General features: G+C 51.2%; 1 protein-coding gene across 1 annotated transcript; it reads right to left on the bottom strand.

Moving 5' to 3' along the window:
• Positions 1-237: 237 nt before the first annotated feature.
• Positions 238-21,167, bottom strand: LOC149342345 (thialysine N-epsilon-acetyltransferase-like). Its single transcript, XM_089546784.1, has 8 exons — positions 20,999-21,167; positions 18,598-18,646; positions 17,173-17,244; positions 16,962-17,107; positions 3,594-3,642; positions 2,952-3,020; positions 1,916-2,103; positions 238-459 (listed from the first exon to the last, which is right to left on the bottom strand). Exons 1-8 carry the CDS (start codon positions 21,056-21,058, stop codon positions 238-240), a joined length of 855 nt encoding a protein of 284 aa, XP_089402910.1. The 5' UTR covers positions 21,059-21,167.
• Positions 21,168-21,785: the final 618 nt, after the last annotated feature.

Below are 21,785 nucleotides of genomic sequence, written 5' to 3'. Positions count from 1 at the left end.
TCGCTGATTTCGCGCCAGCGTATCCGTTGGAGGTGCCCTCAGGCGGGCAACATGTGAGCCTCGAAGTGTTAGAGCACTTCATCAGGGCTGCCCGCGGCCGCTGTGTCGTGCAGGCGCCGCATGCGGAAACGCAAGCAGACGAGCTCCTGCGGCGACGACTCTGTCCCGTGGGGGCATTGCCTCCGCCAGGACGGGACGCAGCGTGTCGCAGAAGACACCGCGGTGGTGGCGCGGCAGTCAAGATGATTTTACTGAGGACTTGCTGGTGGCGCCGCTGAGCGGAGTCCACGGCTGTTCCTGTGTGAGCAGCGTGATGGCGCGTCCATCCATCTCGAATAGGTGCCAGCCTTTCTCCCGCTCTTGGTCAATGGCGCCGTGCCGGCGCATGAGGTTGATGAAGGCCTCGTTCTTCGCCAGGACGTTGCAGACGAGCTCGTTGCACTTGGTCTGGGACGCCTCCTGCGCGTGGGACGGCGGAAGGGGAACGTACGCCCAGCGACCTTAGACATCTAGCTGAAACCAAGTTTGCCCTCTATACCACCGATTCATGGCGATAGAATGTAATCAACTGCGCGACCTTAGATGATCGAGTCAGTCTTTGATGATCAATTACAAAAAAAAAAAAAACCAAGAGTTATTGGGCGTTTACAGCTGCACTCCACGGAAAGGAAAGGAAGTGACGTTAATAAATAGAGGCAGAACAGAGTGGATTACGACGAGGCCTAAGTGGACTTGAGCAGAGCATGTGCGAAGAATCAAGGTTCACTTCGGGAGGCGCCTTTGATCTGCAGTGAATACAACTGCAGGTGACGGTGACAAAAGCAAGAAGAGATTTTTGGTTTCTTTGGTCATCTATACTTGTTTGCGCAATGTTTGAAAGGCATTCCGGGATTCCAGTAGGTTCCAATATATTTTTTTTCCATCCTGCTGGATTAGTGTGAAGCAGATTACACATCTTCCAATTTAAGTTTCAGTATGCTGCTACGTGCCAAAAAAAATTTTTTTTTTTTAGTTTTTAGCTAACGTGTTCTGCGACGAGTATCACTTTGCAGGCTCATATGCGGCACCTGGTCAATCGTGAACTAAGGGTTTGTCCAGAATGGCTGCATATGAGACACGCGCACTGACGTCTGCCGGAATACATTACGCATACTGACAAGTTACCTGCATCTTGAAAGCTGCGGGTAAATGAAAAGCAATAAAATTGTACGCGGAACAAAAGTAGACTGTTGTGGCCTGCGGGCCGTCATCTGAGTCGCAATGGAAAATTCCGGAGTCGCTTCGCAAAGTACTGAAGATTGGAGGAACCTGTGGTGTGTTGTCGAAGCCGACCTCCTTATCTCGTTTTTGAGATATATGATCGCATTCAACCAAATCACTTTGTTGTGTAATGTCCCCAAAGGGTAACGGATTAGATTCGAAGAGACAGTAAGCTTAGCATGGAAGAGGCAGATAGTCAGGTCGGCAGACGAGATTTGAAAGCCTGCGGGGCTATAAGGTTAGCGGCAGCTGACGCAGGACAGGGTTAATTGGAGATCAATGACAGAGCTCTTTGTCTTCCTGTGGACGTAAATGGGGTGATGATGACCATCATGCTGTTCGTGCCCCCCCCCCTTGTAAGAATGGTCTATAGACTGTTCATAGACTTCTTATGGACGCTATTCCCTTCTTATAGATATTTCCTTTCGTCTTTTCAGTCTATAGACTGTCTATAGAAGACAAAAATCCACTGTAAGTGTATGGCCATAAACCTATAGATTGTCTATAGACTGTCTATAGTATCTGTATTGCCTATAGACTAGTCTATAGAAAGTCTATAGTCTCTATAGGCAGTCTATAGACTGTCTAAATAAATTTTTGTAAGGGAGGCCTGCGCGTGGTCGGATAAGAAACCCATCTGTCCAGTCACACAGACCTTGAAGACTGCCCTGAGGAGCGCGGAGCCGACTCCCTTTCCCCGGTACGCGGTTGCCACGTGCACGCCGTCCAGCATCATGGTGCGGCCGCCCCAGGTGGAGAACACGAAGCTGTACAGGGCGCAGCCCACCACCGGTGGCGCTGGCATCAGGTTGGCGCACAGCGGAGGGCACGGAACACCGATGCCTGCGTGCCAAGCTTTCGTTCGCTTCCATGACAGTATACCTGCCGCGACAGCAATTGAACCTCGCATATTCGATAATCGCAGACTCGCTCTGCGCGTTACTTGGCAGTTCTGCAAACTCGCTATATTAGTGCTGAATTTCGCTAACTTTCTCTTTTTTTGCCAGTTCAAGTTGTGAGCTTGATCTTGGGAAGTGTCACAGATTCGGACAACTCTCGGTCGTGATGAGCTTCATGTTCTAACTCTCGATCGATCGTTATAATTTCTGACACTCGTAGAAATGTAGAAGCGCACGTCGTACAACTGCAATAAATATGCAAAGTGTGTTAGTGATCATCGCTTAGAAAAGAGCAGTCGATGGTAAGTGGGAGGGGGGGGGGGGGGGGGAGGTTGCGTGTAAAGAAGGCACCAACAGTGTGCCAAGCGTATGACAGGGGTACGTGGAAGTCGAGCAGTGGGGTTTAGGCTCATATTGACTGACCACCGCTCTACAAGAATGGACCGCAAAGAACTGCTTTTGTGTGCTGATTGTCTCAACACGTACGACGATCTCTCGCCGCATTGCACGGACGCCCACACGCATCGTAAGGTGCCTTCGCGTCTGTGGCCTTGACACTAAGCACAATTAAACCATATGTAGTTTGCAATTCTATTGAGCAGGCATTGATTTCTACTGATCTCGGAGCTTGAATTTTCCGAAATCAGTGCCGTGCAAGTAATAGCCGAGATTGTTCTTCAAAAACTGCAGACATTTGCTTTTTACAGCTTGTTCTCTGCTGCAGTGCGCAATGCGTGTTAGAGTCAGATGTGAGCGCGGATGTACAGCCATGCATAGTAGCTCCGTGCTTACTGCCGCCGCTGTCTTCAGCGATCAGGATATGCACCAGGGGCCACTCTCCAAAGGCGTTTGCCTTGAGATCTGCGACAGCGCGGCGCTGGTTAAAGGCGCAGCCTGTGTGCATTCTGCTTTGTTTATATGTACACACTTTATTTGGAACGTTATGACGGTTAAAAACTTGGGGCCTCCTTATCCACATTCTTAAATAATGAAATTCAATAGCATTTGGAAGTTGAACCACACCCACAAATGTTCCAAAGGACCCCTCTAATTTGATAAGTATAGGCTCACCGGAAAATGGATTAAGGCGGATCAGTGGGAATTAGTAGGTGGTTTAATGTGGATTACTGTGGTAGGCGGATTAAGGTGGTTTAATGGGGAATCGTTGATAGATTATGGCTAAGGAGTTGGTAAGGTTAGTATAATACCACGTGATACTCCAGTAGAAGGTATCCGAACGTTCTAGTTCTCAAATTTTCAAATTTGGCGGTGCTGATGACGTGACGACCCTCTAGACCAATCAGAGAATTTCGTCGCGGAGAAACCGGGTGGTTTTTGCAAGGCGACAACCTAAATGCTATCGCGCTAAAAGTGTTTTTCTGCGACGCGTTACGGTGGCAGAACGAACCGAGGAAGAATATTCGGAGCTCCTACCTTCCATCGCTATTGTGTCGTCGCTGAAGTCGAATTCCTGAGCGCCTCTCTGAAAATGGCGACATGAAAACGTTGGCAATATCTGTTCAGCTCAATGCTTACAAGTTTACACGCGGCACTATAACAGGGATCCGCTCATGTTGAGGCTCGAGCATGTTTAGAGAATTACTGAATAACACTATTCGAGAAAGTTTGTGGAATCGTAACTGCCATGGCCATGTAATATCCGGTTTGATTTATGGTTTATTGGTGTTAACGTCCCAAAGCGACTCAGGCTCTGAGGGACGCCGTAGTGGAGGGCTCCGGAAATTTCGACCACCTGGGGTTCTTTAACATGCACTGACATCGCACAGCACACGGGCCTCTAGAATTTCGCCTCCATCGAAATTCGGCCGCCGCACTCAGGATCGAAGCTGCGTCTTTCGGGTGAGCAGCCGAGTGCCACTGTACCACAGAGCCACCGCGGAGGCTCCATGAATATTCAGTTTTCTGTATTGCATTTGAATGCATTCGTGTTAAAGATTGTGCACTTTGGTCCGTTGAAAGAGCTCTGTTAGTGGACGCTTTAAAAATGTTAAGCCAGCTTTACAGCAATGCAACTTCGATTATAAAAAATACAGGTGCAGTTTGTGTGGTTTAAGGCGTACGTAGGTGATGTTGGCATGGTTGCCGTGACCACAACGTGCGTGCTGCTGTCAGACGTTGGTAAACACTTTCAGAACTTTGTCTTCATCTGGCTGGCGGCACGCGCAACCAATTCTTGATCAATATGCAACGTGTTAAAGTCAACTTTCAGGCCTTAGAAAGCATCCTTTGGATGCCTGCCAGCGTCTTAGTGGTTTTGGGCGACAAATCAAGTATTACAAACAGCCAGAAAAGGAATAATCTGTCTCGGCCTGAAGAAATTATAGGGCGTGTACTCTTCCCATTATCCAGCGAAAACACAATGTGATGTCGGCACCGGAGGGAAACGACATACTGCACGTCGCTGACAGCTGGGCGGCTGAACGCCGGATTTTTACTTTCACAAGATGGAGTGTACGTTTGTCCGTCACAGCATTCATTTTTGGTGGCATACTGGAACTAAACGAACGGGTAAAGTACACCTCCACACATGACAAGTAGTATTTTTGTCAAACATATACAGCCCACACCGTGCTTGCTTCTAGGATCGGTGAAGTGTGGCTCGTTTTGTATAGTCAGCGCTCCGAATCTCTCAAGCTGAGGAGAAGTCTTCTCCTCGCCCCCCCCCCCCCCCCCCCCCCCCCCCCCCCACCCCCAAAAGCTTATAGAGACTTCCATTCGTGCTAAGCCTCACCACATGGCTTAGAAGCAAACTGCTTAGCCTACATATTTTTTACAAAGGCTGAACATGCGGGACGGGACGGAATGAAATTCGGAGTATATGAGTCATCTACTGGACGTGGGGCCTGAGGATTCTAAGGGTTCTAAGGTCCGAATGAATGCGATAAGTGCGATTTTGCAGACACTGTGTTACAGAGACCATGTCTGCATATTTTTTTCTTTCTATACCCTCGTCTTGTCTGGCCTGCGTGACCCGTATCTGAAAACCGATTAACTCAGCAAACAACCTTCTAGAAGCTGCATGCCTCGAATAAAACGCATGACTTTCGCTTTCGGAAAGAAAGGTCAGTGGTTGTGCTCTTAGCCTGGGCTCGTAGATTGCCGACGAGCGCCGTTTGACCTGTAACAGGCCGACGGAGACGTGTGCTATGCGATTTGTGCGCTGAACAGTATCCGAGCGGGCCGTGATGATGAAACGGATCGCGCTTCTTTAAATGGAGGCTGAACGAGTAAATTTTCCAATTCTACCGGGCTCACACTACTTCTTCGTGAAGTCAGCATGTCTGTTGTTGGTAATAGTGAGTACGACTGTACACCGCAGCTGTTGCAAGCGTTGGCAAACGTACTTAATGCAGCAGATATGTTGCCACTCATCTTTAATATCTTGGGAGCCCTTTGACTGCTCACCCTATTGACAGAGACGATTCAGAAAACTGAGCGGCATGGGCCTCTTCTCGCTCAGTGATGAGGCTGTAACACACATACCGCTCTCTCATATGAGTGGATTGGATTGGCGTTACGGAGGCGACTCTAGCTGATCACTAATAACGCCCAGCAATCGGTATGCGGTGCTTCAAGCCGCGATGCTCACCAAGAGTCTCCTGACGGCCTCGCAGTCTGCTTCCAGGGCTTTGCGGACGCGGACGCTGATAGAGCCGGCCATGCCGTGGAAGACGCAGGACGCCTCTCGTCGGCCTAGGAAAGAATTTCTAACGCGACTCAATTTTGAGGGCCGAATCAGTGCTTCGTCGCCGAACCGGCACTGCTGTGCGCAGTGGTGTTCGCGAGAAGCGGCCCCTTGCGGCAGTCACACGGGTGCGCGAGCCGGACACCGGTCGGCACGCGCGTCGAAAGAAAGAAGTTCAAAAGGACGCCACTGCTACAATAGTCACAGCTGTTGGGGTGACAACTGTCTAGCAAATGTTAGACTACAGACGAGGACGAAAAAGTTAATGCAAACACGGGCGTTGTCTCACACTTGACACAGCGCTCGTGTGTGCATTTACTTTTTCATTCCCGTCTCTCTGCGTCGAAGTCTAACGATAAAGCCTCTCCAACCCGCTCAGAATGAAATAATCATAAAATAATTCTTCGAATCAAGAATGAAATAACTGAAATAACTTTTGAAATAATCTTGCTCAAGCAGGCGCGTCATATTTTACCAGTTCTCAAGTTCGTCTGGCACATGAAATGCGGTCTAGACGACCACGACCGAATGGGAAGCTCCGCGGCAGGCGGAAATCTCTGCGTCCCTTACGTGGTCACCACAAGAAATAGGAAAGAACGAGTTGCTGGGCGCGCCTAATTAAAGGAACACTGAGGAGAAATTGAAGTTGACTTGCATCGACAGAATACCAGCTCCTGATTACAAAAACGCCACTCATACTGACAACAAAGCTCTTGTAACGTAGAAAAGAGCAAGAACCAAAATACATACAGGTATCGCCGCCACAGGCCAAACTCGCAAGTACAAGCTTCATGACGTCATAGGACAAAACACTAGGACACGAGAATCCACGAATCACTGAGGCACAGCAAATGAATGCGCAAATCTCCTTGACGTCGCCAGATGGCGCCACGTACGCGCGCTCCTGCAGCGCCGGGACCAATCAGCACCTGCTCACAGCTATAGACCGTTTACAGCGCGCAGTTCTTCCGTTTGAGACCAGATGGCGCCACACGTGCGCTCCGAACACGGCACCATTACTTGCCTCGTAAGTCGCCGGCGTGTACGCCTCGACGCAGCAGTGGAAATTTCGCGGGTGGTTGCCGAAAGTGTTCTTTCTACGATGTGGAAAGGCAGAGGAAACACATGCTCTGTTGTGGATTGCAAGAATTGCGACAGAGAGTTAAAGGTTCAGGATGTGATCGTTTGCGAGCTTCACGAAACCGAACTGCACAAGGAGGTAATGCCAATGTTCGCGCCCGTTCGCCACGCACCCTTTCCGAACTGGCGAATGCAACAAACACGTTCGCCAGCGCTAGATAGCTAATAAAGAAAGGTTTCGATCTTGGAAAATCGTCCAGGGTAAGTGCACAACACAGCCGCATGAAGAAGCTGTTCCGCCACCGAAACCACGACGGCGTGCTTTCAGTTATTGTGCACTGTGCTCAGACCGCATTGATCGTAAGTTGTGGTCTGTGACCATTAGTAAAACGAGCGCCCGAGGCCGAATTAGAAACGAAAAAAAATAAGACTACTTACGCTCCTTCATACGCCTGCTGTTTGTTATGCACTGCACAGCCGTGCGAGCCGACAACGCTTACCGTCAGTCCGTGTATTACACGCAGTCTTGGTGCTACTGTTCAATTTCGCTCCAAGTAGCGCGTTTTTCGTGGACCGTGTTCGGATTACAGCATTTGGTTTACGGCTGCTGTGCCGGACGGTTGTCACTTGCTCGCGGTCCATGCGAGACAGTCACTAAAAGTGACTCCGTACGCTCAGAGTGAAGCTGATTAATTACAACCAACGAGACCACGAGCATTTCCATGTCCGCATAGCGAGCGTCGAGCGTACCAAAATTTTTTATATGAGGCTGACGTTACTGTAAAATTCGTCCAGCATGAACGCGTGGCCATGCGCGCGTTATAACAATTATATCGCGGAATCCTTCGAAACGATTGCACGCCAGCTTGTGAAGGCTGCTTGATGCATGGTACTGCTACCATGATAGTCAACCTTTGTGTGTCTATTTATTTTTGTCGCTTTTCTATGTTTAATCAACCAGTAAGAAATATTTCAGGTTTCCTAAGCACCGTTAACAGGGTGTAAACAAATGCATACGATGTGCATGTGAGCGTTTCAGACCAGTGTCTGCATGCATGTACAGAATAGGACAACAACCTGTAAGGCCGCAAGAACATTAAACATTGCCGTTTTATATATTAACAATAAAAAAACATTAAGCAGAGTCTTCAGCGCATGCAAAGACAAGCATTCAGGCGATCCGTCCGTTGCCTCGAACAGGCGGAGAGCTCAGCGGCTCTCCGCGACATGAAGTCCGATCGTGTTTTCACGCGTGAAGTGATCAAATTAGGGTTCTCACATGTCCTTCCAAGCTTTGGCCAAACCATAGTTTCATCTTCCCACTCCTTTACAACCGTATCAGCCGGAACACTGCCTGCCGGAACCGAACCGTCAGACGCAGCAGCCTTCGCGACGAGGCGCGCGCCGAGCGGTCAGGAGGCGAGTAATGGCGGCGTGATCACGTGATCAAAGATGGCAGCCCCCATGATACGCCGCTGTAAAGCGTCTATACGTATGGGGGCTCCCGGTATTCCGCTAACGGTAACAAGGTACACGGTATGCTAAGCTTTGAAGCGCGAAAAGTAATATTTTTTGTGTCTTACTTCAAAAGCCATCGTCACCACCATCAATTCCGAATGACACTTTATTTTTCCGTGCAGCAGCCCGCCCCGAAAGTGTCACTCGTTCTGGAGAAGTGCACTTCGTGAAAGTGTGTGGGGATACACATGAATCCCCTGCCCCATTGTAACGGCCGCGCATAATTATCACGCGATGCTATGCGCGCGCCGTTCGGGAGGTTTTGCGAGGGAGGGCACTCTCGCCACCCCCGCTTCCTTTCGCTCCCCGCCGCGACGCCGCGGCGGCGACTTTCCCTCTTTCCTCTCTTACAACGGAGAGACCTCCTCTCCACAGCCCGGGAAGAAGGCGCGTTTCTCCCGAGGCTCGCTCGTCTTCTGGCGGGAGCCGTGCACACGCACGGATCAGAGATCTGCCACGGAGACCGCTGCCCTTATCGCTCGGCCACCGTGTGTGACTTGACCGCCGCGGGCCGTGAGCGAGGAACCACGCGAGGTGAGCGGAACCCTCTTCCCCCACATTTTTGCGTACGTTCTTTCATTTGTCTTTTTCACCCCCGTACGCGAGCGGAACCCTCTCCATCGTTACGGCGGTTGTATTGTTGCTGCTGCACTGTATTGCTCGGGAGCAATAAACGCTCCTCCGAGTAGCATACTCGTGTTTGTCCCCTCTGGCCCGAACCCGCCGTGGTTGCGACTTACCGCACCGCGGGTTGGAGGTCACAGCTCTGACTGCTAGGGCTGGCACGCTGGTGCTAGAGAGCGACAACTGCTTCTAGCCCTTTGAGCGTTACTACAAGAATAAACCCCCATATTCTTGGCGCCCAACGTGGGGCCAGAGGTGTGACAAACCGAGTGTCTGTGTGACCGACTGCCGACATACAGACTAGCCATGGCGGCGAGCGGGACTGACATCCAATCCCTGCTGTGGTTGTCCAATACGGCTTCTCAGCAGCAACATCCTGGTCACGGCACTCACTTGGCTGAGACGCCTAGGCGAGCCGTCCGGACACCTAGCGCGATGGGCGCTACTCCTCCAGCGTTACGACTTTACCGTGCGCTACAGGAGGGGCAAGAACAACGTGGTGGCGGACGCACTTTCGCGCGCGCCCGTTGACAACTTGGGAAGTAACAACACTGCCCACTCCGCCGCGCCCGACAGCCAGAGCAGCGCGACTGCCGCGCAGCTCACACAACGCCCCGAGGGAAGGGACACCCCGCCTTCCCAGGGCGAAAGAGTGAACCACTTGGAAGGCGTCAGTTCCGTGGTGAGCGTTTTCAGCAGAAGGGAGCTATTGGAGGCACAGCGGGAGGATCCATTTTGTCGAAAAGTGTTCGACGGGCTCAGGGAGCCGGGCGGCGCGGCCGCGGCGCACATGGAGGCAACTGGTATTGTTGTCCGTGCGGGGCGCTCGAACACAGCTGGTAATGCTGTGAGCGCGATGGATTCCTATCTGCTCGACTCCGATGGCATCCTGCTGAGATATATCCCCTCCGAGAAGGATACACACGAGTCCTTCAAGGTGGTGATTCCACGCACGCTGAGAGGAGCACTTTTACGCTACTTTCATGACACGTGCATCGCTGGGCATGCGAGTGGCCCTAAGACTTACCTCAAGTTGTGCCGCCTCGCTACCTGGCCTGGCATGAAGCGGGATGCGATACGCTACGCCCGCTCGTGCGACGTGTGCCAAAGGGTCAAGCCACGTGGTGGACGCCCACCTGGGCTCATGCAGCCGATCAATAGCCAAGGTCCTTGGCAAATTGCGGCTTGTGACGTCATGGGACCTTACCCCAGGACTCCGAGTGGAAACCAATATCTGCTCGTTGTCACAGACCATTTCAGCAAATGGGTGGAACTGTTCCCACTTCGAAAGCTGACGGCACGCGTAATCATGGGGAAGCTGATCGAGGTGTTCACACGATTCGGCTACCCCGGGCAGTTGATAACGGACAATGCATCGTACTTCACTGCCAAACTTTTCGTGGACTCCTGTGCGGCCCTTGGCATTAAGCACAGGAGAACAACCACGTACCACGCCCAGGCGAATCCCACGGAACGCGTGAACCGCAACATCAAGCACATGCTCGTTGCATTTGCGGAGACGCACATCGACTGGGACACCTGTCTCCCCGAGATTGGGTTTGCTCTCAGGTCGACCGTGAACCGCTCGACTGGGTACACACCTGCCGCTCTCAACCTTGGCAGGGAGCTGCCGAACCCGTTAGAACTTACTCTACAGGTTCGCAGCAACGCCCCGATTGCTTGGTCGGCACGCGCTGACTATGCGACCGGGCTGCGCGCGAGGATGACGGAGGCTTTGGACAAAGCACGCCGGAATCTGAGCACTGCTCGGGCCCAGCAGAAAGCGCAGTATGACCGCTCTCACCGGGAAGTTCACTACACACCGGGTGACCTGGTGTTGAGGCGCAGTCACGTTCTGAGCGATGCCAGTAAGCGGTTTTCTGCTTCTCTGGCGCCGAAATGGACGGGACCATATGTAGTTCGGGAGAAACTTTCCTCTCTCGTCTACAGGCTGGCGGACTTGACGCTAAGACCGACCGGCGGGCCAGTGCATGTCTGTGATCTCAAACCCTACTTTGACAGAGGGAATGAGTGGCCTGTGGAGAACACCCTCCCCCGCCAGCAGGCAGCCGCACCGAGAGGCAAGGCTCGACAACAGAGCCCGGCGCCTCGTTACAACTTGCGCCCACGGCAGAAACAACTCTGACCAACGCGCAGGGAGTAATTTCTCCTGCTTAAAGGCCCCCTGCCCACCCGCGGCCAGCAGACACTCTCTACCTCACTTTGAGCGAGCCTCCTCTCCTTCCATTCCCTCCTCGAAATTTTTCTCTCCCGCTCCTCGTCGAGTAGGCTCGGCAAGGCAAAAACACCCCTTCCTTCTCCGGTGTAAGCCGGAGGCGTGGTGTCTGTGGAGTGCGTCACAGGGCGACGTCATGGCCCCGCCTTCAATAGAATTCTTTTCTTGGTTTTTGCATTTTCTCCGCACACTGAACGATCGAGAGGCGCGATCGGCTCGACCACCTAGACTTGTTAGCGAGCGCATCCTTTCATACATCTGTTTGTCATTCCCAGTTAACGAGCCACCTTTTCATTTTCTTTTAGGCCTCCCCACCGTTTCACGAGCGGAGGGGCGGAAGTCGGTTGTGTTCGAAACACACGGCGAAGCGCGGACCCGGCAACCGCCCGTTTGCTTTTCTCCATGCGTGTTTGTGTTCTGTGTGTTTGTGTCTTTTCTCCGCTCCAAAGCATATGTCATTCATTGGAGTCAAGGCGTACGCAAGATGCACGAAAGATAAGCGGTATGTGTGCGGAGCGGTAAAGTGGGCGAGCGAGGGAAAGGCTCTGCTGCACTACTAATTAAAACCTTGTTTTGGGGGGCTCGCATAGAAGAAAAGAAACTGAGAAGGGAGCGCGCACGCAGAGCGTCTCGTGACGGGATCACGGCGGGCGGGAAGGGGGGGGGGGGGGGGGGGGGGGGGGGGGGGGGGGGGGGCGAGCCAACTCTCTCAGTTTTACTGTTTTTTTACTTTTTATGGCTAGGGTTCAAGGCTGTCGCCGCACGCTCCCTCCGCAGTTTTTTTTTTTTTTGTTCCTTCATGCGGGTTTGTAGGCATGAGCCAGAACAGAAGGCGCTGCGGAAAGCGTTGTGCAGACGACGCGACGCCAAGGCTACGCCCAACCTTCTCCCGTCAGTCAGAACGATGCACCAATGGAGTGCCTTTAGCGAAAGTAGCCCCCTTGACGTCAGCGGGGTGCAGAGTAGTGGGCCGGGCCCGTTTTTGAAGGAAGGAAAGAACGAACGGGCTTTGATTTGAATTTTCGCAGCTTTTCGGGGCGCGCATGGCTCTAGTATTTTGCAGAGGTTATCTTCGATGCCTCATCTATGCAGTGGGCTTGTTTTTCAAAAATGTCCGGACCCTGGTCAGTGGCCCTTTAAGATGGACGGAACACCCCTTCCATATTTCGCACCGTGGCTTCCGGAGCAAGCACACGCTTTCTCTTCGGAAAAGACCGAGCGGGGTTAGACTAACTGAAAGAAAAAAAATGTGTGTAAATCGTTAAAAGTAACTAAAAAGAAAAGACGGCTTTGCAGCCGCAGGCCAGCCTTCACAGCGTGCCCGGAGGAGAGCCAGCGGGCGCCGCAACGACCGTTGCTGCTTCGAACACCGAGAGCCAGGCCATTTGGAGGGCGGCCACATTCCGGAGCCAAGAGCCCGCTGTCGCAACCAAGTTGCGCAGAAGAAGAACAGCTTCCGGTCGGCCGCGGGACGAGCGAGCGGGAATTCGGGGAAACCGGCGCCTGTGTCTACCATGGCGAAAACTGCGGCAGAGAAGCCGCCTTGGAGTTCCCCGTGTCCCTGCGGCAGCGGCTTCGCCCACAAGAGAAGCTTGGTGCCCCGCTGGGCCCGCCTCGCAAGTCCTCCGCGGCAGAGGGAAAATGGGTCGGCGCGTCCTTTGCCACCCCCATCGAGAAGAAAAGGGGGCGAGCCAAGAGCGAGCCCGTGTTCCGCCCTCGTCGCACGCCCGCCACCAACTCTCCCGCGCTCCCGCAAACCTCTACAGAACAGCACCACTTCGACCCTACGTCACACCCCCGCAACCCAATCAGCGGACCCCGTAGCACGACCACCCCCTGTGGAGTGCTGCCGGGATCCCCGCGAGACCGGAGGGCCCAGCGGGTGGTTAGGCAGCGTCCAGAGCCGCACCGCGCCTCCGCTGCGGACAGGGTTTCGCAGCAGTCGAAAAGGAGCAGCACAGGCTGCCCTCGAGACAGCGCGAATCCCCACATCCTGGTGCAGAGGAACCCGTGGGTAATGAAGGCCGCCGCAGTCCTAACTTTTGCCACCAGAATGATTTGGCCTCGCTGCCAAAGGACCCAACCAAAATTCTTATCATTTATCTAAGAGCCGCACTTGTAACCTTGCAAAACTGTCAAGTCAAATGAAAAGCCTGAAGTACACTGCTCTCTTTTTAGAACAAAAGAAGGTAGCGTCATCAGCATGGGCGCAGCCTTTCACTCCGCGTGTTATATTGCCAGCCTATCGCGTTGTACTTTGGATATCGCCGTTTTCATCAATGTTCATCCGTGCCTCTCGCGCTGTGCTCTGGCAATAGTCTTTAACAACATTCATCCACTTCTGAATACAAAAGCATACGAGTACTTGAACCCAAAAAGAAAGGGTCAGTGAAGCGCCATCTTATGAGCATGGATCAAGTTACACGTCACGGCGGATTTGAACCTCTTACATCTTTGTCGAGACCAAACTTCACCTGCATGTATTGGATAGCCTTACAGCACCATGGAAAGAAATGCAGGTAACTGATCCCAAACCCCTCCCAACTAAAACCAAAGGACTTGGCAGAGACCACCGTCAACCCCAGGTAAGAGCCACACAGGACCAGCACAACGGTCTACGCATCTATACCCACGCCGCCTTGTGCCAGGACAACGACACTGGCACCACGTTTGCAGCCACCGCCCGCTATCAGGAGTGCTCTCCAATGCATACCACTAGCCGCAGGTCGCACGTAATGGTCTATCACCGAGCTTGAGCTAACAGCCATCAACGAGGTTCTTCACCTATGCAGCATGCAGTCAGGCACTATACCATACACATCTACACCGACAGTCAAGAGGCAATCAGGTCGCCCGCCCGTTCTATATAACGAGATTGCACTGGCGCAACGCATCAAACAGCACTGCCACTACCTGCAGGAGACCTCCCAGGTATCAGTACGCAATTACTGGACGCCCGCACGTCATTCGCAAGGGACCGGGAACCAGACTGTCCACGAAGCCGCTGGCGCGCATCAAGGGGAAGACCGCCGGCGCTGCCTCGACGTGAGCCCGTCCAACTCGGACTACCCTTATTGCTTTCCCACCTCTATCATTACACCTCACTCCGTCATCAATCGCATTATATATTAACTGAAGGGTTTGTTGCGGGACCTTGTCCAATCCCCTCCTATACCTTCCAGCCTCGGTCGCCCGACCCAAGTTCTCGCTCACTAGGCGCGAGCCGGCGCAGCGTGCCTACCCGACATCCGGAGTCGATGGTGCCCAACCAGTATCGTTTGCCCCAGTCGCCCTGCTGACTGCATCGTCGATTTACGTCAGTTCATCTGGACCTGCCCCGGCACGGCGAGCCACCGCGCCCGCTGCACCTCTGCTCTCCACATTAGACATACGAAAACTGGACGGGCTCCAGCGGCGAGGCCCAGCACAAGCTCCGGGCCCTGCTGGACCTCGTTTCGGAGTCCCAACCCTCACCTAAACCTCCCACTTCCCCCTTAGGCCTTGTCAAGAGATTTGTGATTGATTGATTGATTGATTGATTGATTGATTGATTGATTGATTGATTGATTGATTGATTGACGAGCGTAGAGAAAGTCGCACAGAACGGCGGGAGATTTGAACCACATCAAAAGTGAAACAATCAAATTAAAATGCTATTGTTGTTGTTAAGCTAGAGGCCTACGGCACCAGTAGCTAATTTCCCCCTACCGTGTCCGGCTGAAGTCGGGAGGGATCGAGAATGGAGACAGCGCGTCGCGCGCTTCGGGCGCTCTCCAAGGCGGGGAGCAGACCGCGAACAGCCTTGTCAGGGCTGCAGAGGGTCGGCGACCGTTTCACATTGAAGAGAGATGAGCTGTCAAGTGGGGGTGGGGGACAGTAAGGTCGGTGCCTTCTGAAACCACCCGACTGTCTACCTAAGCAGTGGACTTACTGGCGCCTCTAGAGTCGGGCTCTGGCGAGCACTGGGCTCCGCCCACTTGTATGTACAGTGACATTTCAGCAGTATTGGTTGGAATTGGGCGAGAGCAGGTTTAATGAAGCTCCGCCCAATTATCGAGGGGATAAAAACCGCTGCAAACAATGAGCGGCGGGAGCGCGCCGAGCCTCAGACTCGGCCGCTTTTATACAGCCCTTCTTTTAAACAGCCTTTCTTTAAACAGCCTTTTTTCTTGGTACTTGTATTTTGTTCTAGTCTTCAATAAACTAGTTTTGTTGTCAAGAAGTTTGGAGTGGCTGCCCCAACCGGCAACGTGTCGCCGGACGAGCGGACGAAGACGCGAAGCGCTTCGTGCCATTGTTATTCGTCCAATCGACGAACATCCGACCCGACCAAACCGGCAATTCCGACAACGATCCGGAGGAGAAGTTAACTGGTGTAATTGTATGTTTCGGGCTGTGACGACAACATGAACGGTCACCAGCTCGCCCCAAACGAGAATTCTGATCCGGTTTGAAGCATCCTGGGACGTAGCACGGACTAGACTGCAATTTTAATCTCCGGTCCTCCCGCAGATGCTGAACTGAGCAGACGGCATGATAGAACGCCACGAAACCCGGGAGTGTGGCATTAAAAGCGATTGTTCTAGAGAAAAGAGTTAAAAGTCCACACATTGTCCACAAATAAAAAGTTTATTGCTAATGAACATACTGGAAGACAAACGCGGTGGGCCTTGCAACAGCCCGTGCGCTTCGTCTACGCTTGGCCGGCCAGCTTGAGCATGTCCTCGTGGGCGAGCTGATAGTAGCACCATCCATCCTCGGCCGCGATATTGCATGCGCCGTGCTTCGTCAGGAAGGAGATGAGCGCCGTGTTCGCCAGCTGCGGGCAGCAGTCGATGCGCGCGCAGCCCCGCTCCTGGCACGCCTGCGCGGCATTAGAATGCACCGGAAGCTTATATGGTGCTTTCAGAGCGGTAACTCTACTCAACGTAACAGTCGCTCCTCATTCCGTGCCTGCTTTGACCTTGGTTTAACCTTGAGTAGCACAGCATAGCAACAGACTGACTTTGACAGACTGACCTTGGCCGATTTGGAAAAAAAATCGACATAGTGCTTTCAGAGCTGTAACTCTACTCAACGTAACAGTCGCTCACCATTCCGTGCCTGGTTTGACCTTGGTCTAACCTTGAGAAGCACAGCATAGCAACAGATTGACGTTGGCAAACTGACTTTGATGGATCTGGACCAAAATCGATGTCCAACCATCACTGACCGTGCCTGACACGGGCGACCTCCAAATTCGGCCCACTGCTCCGAGGGATACGTGGTCCTGACGCACTGGTGGACTGTGGTTACGCAATTTTTAGGCCTAATAAAGGGCACTAGCGAGGGTCGCTGTCATTCTGACAAACCGCAATGTTAGTGAGGCTCTTTGGTGCGTTTTTTTGACATAATTCAATAAAATTCATCAAAGAGGTCGACGAGAATTAGTTCAACATATCAATCTCTTAAAAAATACTAACATAATAATCTCGCTTTTAAGTAATACGAAATGTAAAACACATCATCTTGCGAGTGAGTATACGAAGAGAGAGGCAAAAATCCCTTGTAAGAAACACGTTAGAGGTTTTTCATGCGCGACCAATGCATTCCTGGCAGCTTCACCGCTAAGTCTGCGCACAAGAAGCCACGTATTCACCTTCATGACAGTCCTGAGCAGGTCGGTTCCTACGCCTTTTCTTCTACGGTCCGGGACGACGTATAGATCGCCAAGCCGAAGGCTCTTGCCTTCCCAAGTCGAGTAGATCCTTGACACCATGGCGTAGCCTATTATTCTGGAAGCACCTGCGATAGCCACAGTTCGAGCTTCACACCAAAACAGCGATTTCCTTTTTAGGAGTCTATTTTACCTGCAGCATCATCGTCCTCAGCGAGGAATGAGATGAAGACGGGATCTTCACCAAAGCCATTCTTCTGGAGACCTGCAACGCAGCAAACAAGAAAACTCCTAATGACGTGCCAAAACAAATTTTTATCTCGAAAAGCAGTGATTCTATTTTTTTTTTTTGCGATTTCCAAGTTTTTATGCATGTGCGTTTGGACAAAAAACGCTTGTTTGCTTGTAAAAAATTAATTTACAAACGGCTGAGGTAAAAAGAAAATCGATTATGCTTTGTATGAACTGAACAACACCTTCCATGCAATAACATTTGCGTTTTGGGTAAAATATTTCCATACCGCCACAAAAAAAAAAAAAAAAAACTGGGATTGAGTCACAGCCAACGCACGTTTTGCAACAATTTTCGATTCCTGAAACAAACTGGCGGGGCGAACCAACCGTTACAGCCATCGTTTGTGGGCATCGCGGAAGCTCGCCACGGACAACTACTCCCGTGACGCACCACGATAACTTGCACTGAGAATGTCATTTGTAAGCCTATGATGTAGAAACTATAGGGAGAGCGGAAATAAATCTGCATGATCCGCTGTGGAAGCTGCATTGCCCAGTGAGCGCACTTGTCCCTCTATCAAGTATAGGTATACACCGACTAGAGTCTACAAGAGTGGAAAAGGATAAGGAGAAAAACGTTTATCTATGTTAGATTGGCAGTTGGTGGCTATCTTCTTCGGGCGGTGTCCTTAGTACAGGACTCCGTTGGCTCGATCAGCCGTCGCAAGCCTTGTGGGCCTGTGCTGGACACAGCAGCCCCCCCAAGAGAAGAAAGTGGGGTGGATAATGGGTTGGTTGTTGTCCCGTGTGGAGTGAATAGTGTGTGCGCAGGGATACTGCGTGTTAACTGGGCAGCATCCAGGATATTGTGTGGGGAAGAAGAGGTGTTTGCGGTAGAGGTTTGGGTAAGTGTGCGTCTGAAGCTAGCGCCAGGCTATTGCGTCCGCTTCCGTGCACAGCGCAGCAACACTCTCTTCTAAGCGGGCATGTTATGTGCTTTGACCCCCCTCACTCCCTCCCGAGACAAAAAATTTAGAACGAATCTCGTTTTCTTTCCCTTTTTCTTTATTTATCTACAAATTATATCAATGATCGTGCCTGAAATAAAATTCTGTTCTGTAAATGAGAAACAACTCGTCAACTTCGTGCCTTTTCACTTTTTTTTTCAAGAAAGCAGACTTGTAGAGCAAGGAACTCAAGGCTAGGATTGAAGATGATTGTGGGGCAACACTCTAGTTCCGTACTGGGAAGCAAAACAGTGCGTTGTTGCTCGTCCGAAGTATCGATCAAACTGAGAAATCAAGGCAAAAGTCGCGATCTTTTTAGCATTCCCTAATACTATGCGCATCTAATAAAGGTGCTTTTAAAAAAAAGAAGCGCTTACGTGAGGTAATGGCGTCTGCGTCCGTGAATGCAATGTCCGAACGATCTTTCTGCAATAGAAGGAGAAGCATTGAAATGTTACTATTATTTTAGCATATTTCCTTCACAGGAAGAAATATATTTTAAGAGCACGAGCGCATGAGCGAGTGATGCTGCGAAAGTTAGTGGCCTAAGAGAACTATAAGAACAGGTTGGTTGGTTTATTGGTTTATTGGGGTTTAGCGTCCCAAACCAACTCAGGCTATGAGAGACGCCGTAGTAGAGGGCTCCGGAAATTTCGACCACCTGGGGTTCTTTAACGTGCACAGACATCGCACAGCACACGGGCCTCTAGAATTTCGCCTTCATCGAAATTCGGCCGCCGCGGCCGGGATCGAACCCGCGTCTTTCGGGAAAGGCGAACAACCACACAGCCAGATACATGGGCGGGGATCATCAAGCGGTATTTTAGGGTGGTTTGACAAATCTGTTGAATAAGTGCAAGTCAGCATAGCCTCAACTGAGGGTCACATTTGGACAATCGATCGAGTTCCCCTTTCTCCATCTCTCCCATATAATAGGTATCATTTAAGAAGTGAAATAAGCCAGGACCGAAGCGATGACCTTTTTAGTGGACGAGGATTTGTTCTCCCATCTAGCCAGATTTTCAAACGGAAAATGTCAGACAAGACATTCGCAGAACGGGGGGCTTAGGACAGCGAGCGCGGAGGTTTCTGAAAGGCACTTTCTTAACAGCCAGTCTGAACGTTTCTTTTTTTTAGCTTTTCTCTCAAATAGTCCAATAACATTACATAATACGCCCCTATGGTAGTTGCTGTTCTGCCGTATCACAAGCAGCCTTTGAGAATGACCTCTTGGCTGTTCCACAAAAACAGTCACCACCGTCTTCCCGACCGATAAAAGGGTATTTGCTTTCATTGAAGCGTTCCCACAGAGCATGTCGACAGCTTTGAGTGCTGGTTCGACTAGGCGGGTGTATGGTGAACCCGTTTCGTACACTCTCAACATTCAACGTATAAGTTCAAGCGCCGCCGAAAACAGCACGGAAGAATGAAAAAAAAAATGTTTTGCTTTTGATCGACAGCCAGTAATCGTGGCACCCACCGCTTTTCACTTGAGATGCCGTTATCAGCTAACAGTGTCGCGCACTTCCATTCGACGGTCTTCCAGAATGGTGCCAATGGCTTTTCTTCTGCGATATCCGCACTGCTAACCTCAAATGGGCGCTGACAGCGTGCTTTGTGTTGAATGCGTCCAGGTTGAAATTCTTTCATCCAAAAAAAAAAAAAAAAGAAACCTTCAATGAAGATGCAGTGCTTTTCAGGGACTTCACCAAATTCGACTTTTGATCTGCGCGGTAGTGTATTTATTTAGAAAAAAATGTTTGATTGCTGCACGGGACTCATATCTGTTTTATCTGCGTGGCGAACGCCGACATGTTTGCTTCAAACTCACGCTGGAGGTGAAAACTTTTTCCTGATCTCTGGGCCGGGCCATACTTTATCGCATTGATAAGTTGCTCGCAAAGCTGGGAAAGATACACGCCTCCTCAACCGCGTCATTTGATTCCTTCAAGAGTTCCCCATAAATCTGCCTTTGCTATGAATAAGCCTATCTAGGGAATTTAGGTCGGGCTGGCGCGGTCTCTGATGCCTCGGAGAAGCTCGTAATTTGCAAACACGGCGCGTTAAGTTAGTCCAAACGCTTCAATGATCAGAACACTTCACGAGGAACGCATTGTATTCGAGAGTACCTAGCGATGTTATAACAGTAATACAGCTCCCACTTTTAAAAATAGCGCTAAAAAATTTGGCTGACCAGTAATTGACGCGCTATCTAATGTTCCTCATTCCTTTCGACCTGCTTCAGATACAGCACATTCGTAAATTAATGCGGATCCAGTTCCCGCGATTTCTCGCTTAATTCGGCCGTACAATGAGGCCGAAGGAAACATTTTTCTTACAGAACTTGGTCTTTTCTAGCAAGCTGCAAAACTCAGTATTTCCTTTCACTGCAGTTGCGGCTGGACACCAAGCTGAGCCCGTCAGTACCCGTTGGTTTCAGTTTCGGCGAATGACACGCAACCACCGCGCACGCAGACAAGTTTAAGATAGGCCAGAAACCACGGACTCACAAAAATGTGAGAACACATTTTACCGGCCGAAAAGATTCGTGGTACAGAAACTGACTGGATCATATGAGGCACCACCATGCAAGGCCAACGTTTCTACAGCCGGCAACCAAATTTGCTTTCCTTCACCTGAGCGCTACTTTTAAATTTCGCGCCATTGCTACCGGAGGTGCTTGCGTGGCTTATTCTTGTTTCGCACATGAAGGCCGCAGCGGGCGTGTTTCAAGACTCCTTTCCCGCCACAAAACTACACTTTCATTTACTACATTACCATGATCTCCGCAATCTTCCGGCAGTCTTCGACTTGCGCTTTGCGTATCCTGGTCATCATGGGACGCGAAGTTCCCTCCTCTGCTTTCGGAAAAGGCGGCACAGAAATGTGGGCAGTAACCAGCGAAACACCGTACGTACACTTGATACGCAAGGGCGAACGAGGAAGGAACAGATTCTACTTTTGAGGCGGCATCTGCAACGCATCACGCGCCATCTCCCGACAAGACGGCAAGGCTCTTCTTCAATAGCAAGGCCTTCGAGATTACTAACCCTGCGGGTAATCTCGGAGGCTATCAATAGCCTTCGAGATTATGCTACTGGGCGGTTGCTTGCGCTTCCGACGCGCTGCCACGCCACGTGCGCGGCGACGCGCGCGCTTCCTGCTGCTGAAAGGGAATCGCTTCCAGGGTCATACTAATCCCGACGCCTCAAATGACACCACGGCGTAAAACAAGCCGACGCAGACGCCGGCCGCTCTACGCCCCATTTTAGGCTCGAGGGTGGTCCTTAGACTTTCTTCCCGAGCGAACAAAGACATACTGAGGGAATTTATCCTTCATGCATCGTTTGGTTTGGTTTGGTTTTATCGGGTTTAACGTCCCAAAGCGACTCAGGCAATGAGGGACGCCGTAGTGGAGGGCTCACCGTAAGTAATATCCGCATCAATTTTTAGAATTTCAAAAACGCGGTTATCCTCAGCGCTGTGGCCCAACAAATTTAGGCTACATCACGCCAAAATACATGCACTTTCCAGAAGCTTGCAGGCAAAGCAACTTTCCAGTGCA

The sequence above is a fragment of the Amblyomma mixtum genome, chromosome 5 (genome assembly GCF_055824585.1).
Source record: "Amblyomma mixtum isolate Tamu chromosome 5, ASM5582458v1, whole genome shotgun sequence".
Taxonomy (NCBI): Eukaryota; Metazoa; Arthropoda; class Arachnida; order Ixodida; family Ixodidae; genus Amblyomma; species Amblyomma mixtum.
Note: the sequence above shows the minus strand (reverse complement) of the source record. Positions and strands in the feature narration are given on the sequence as shown.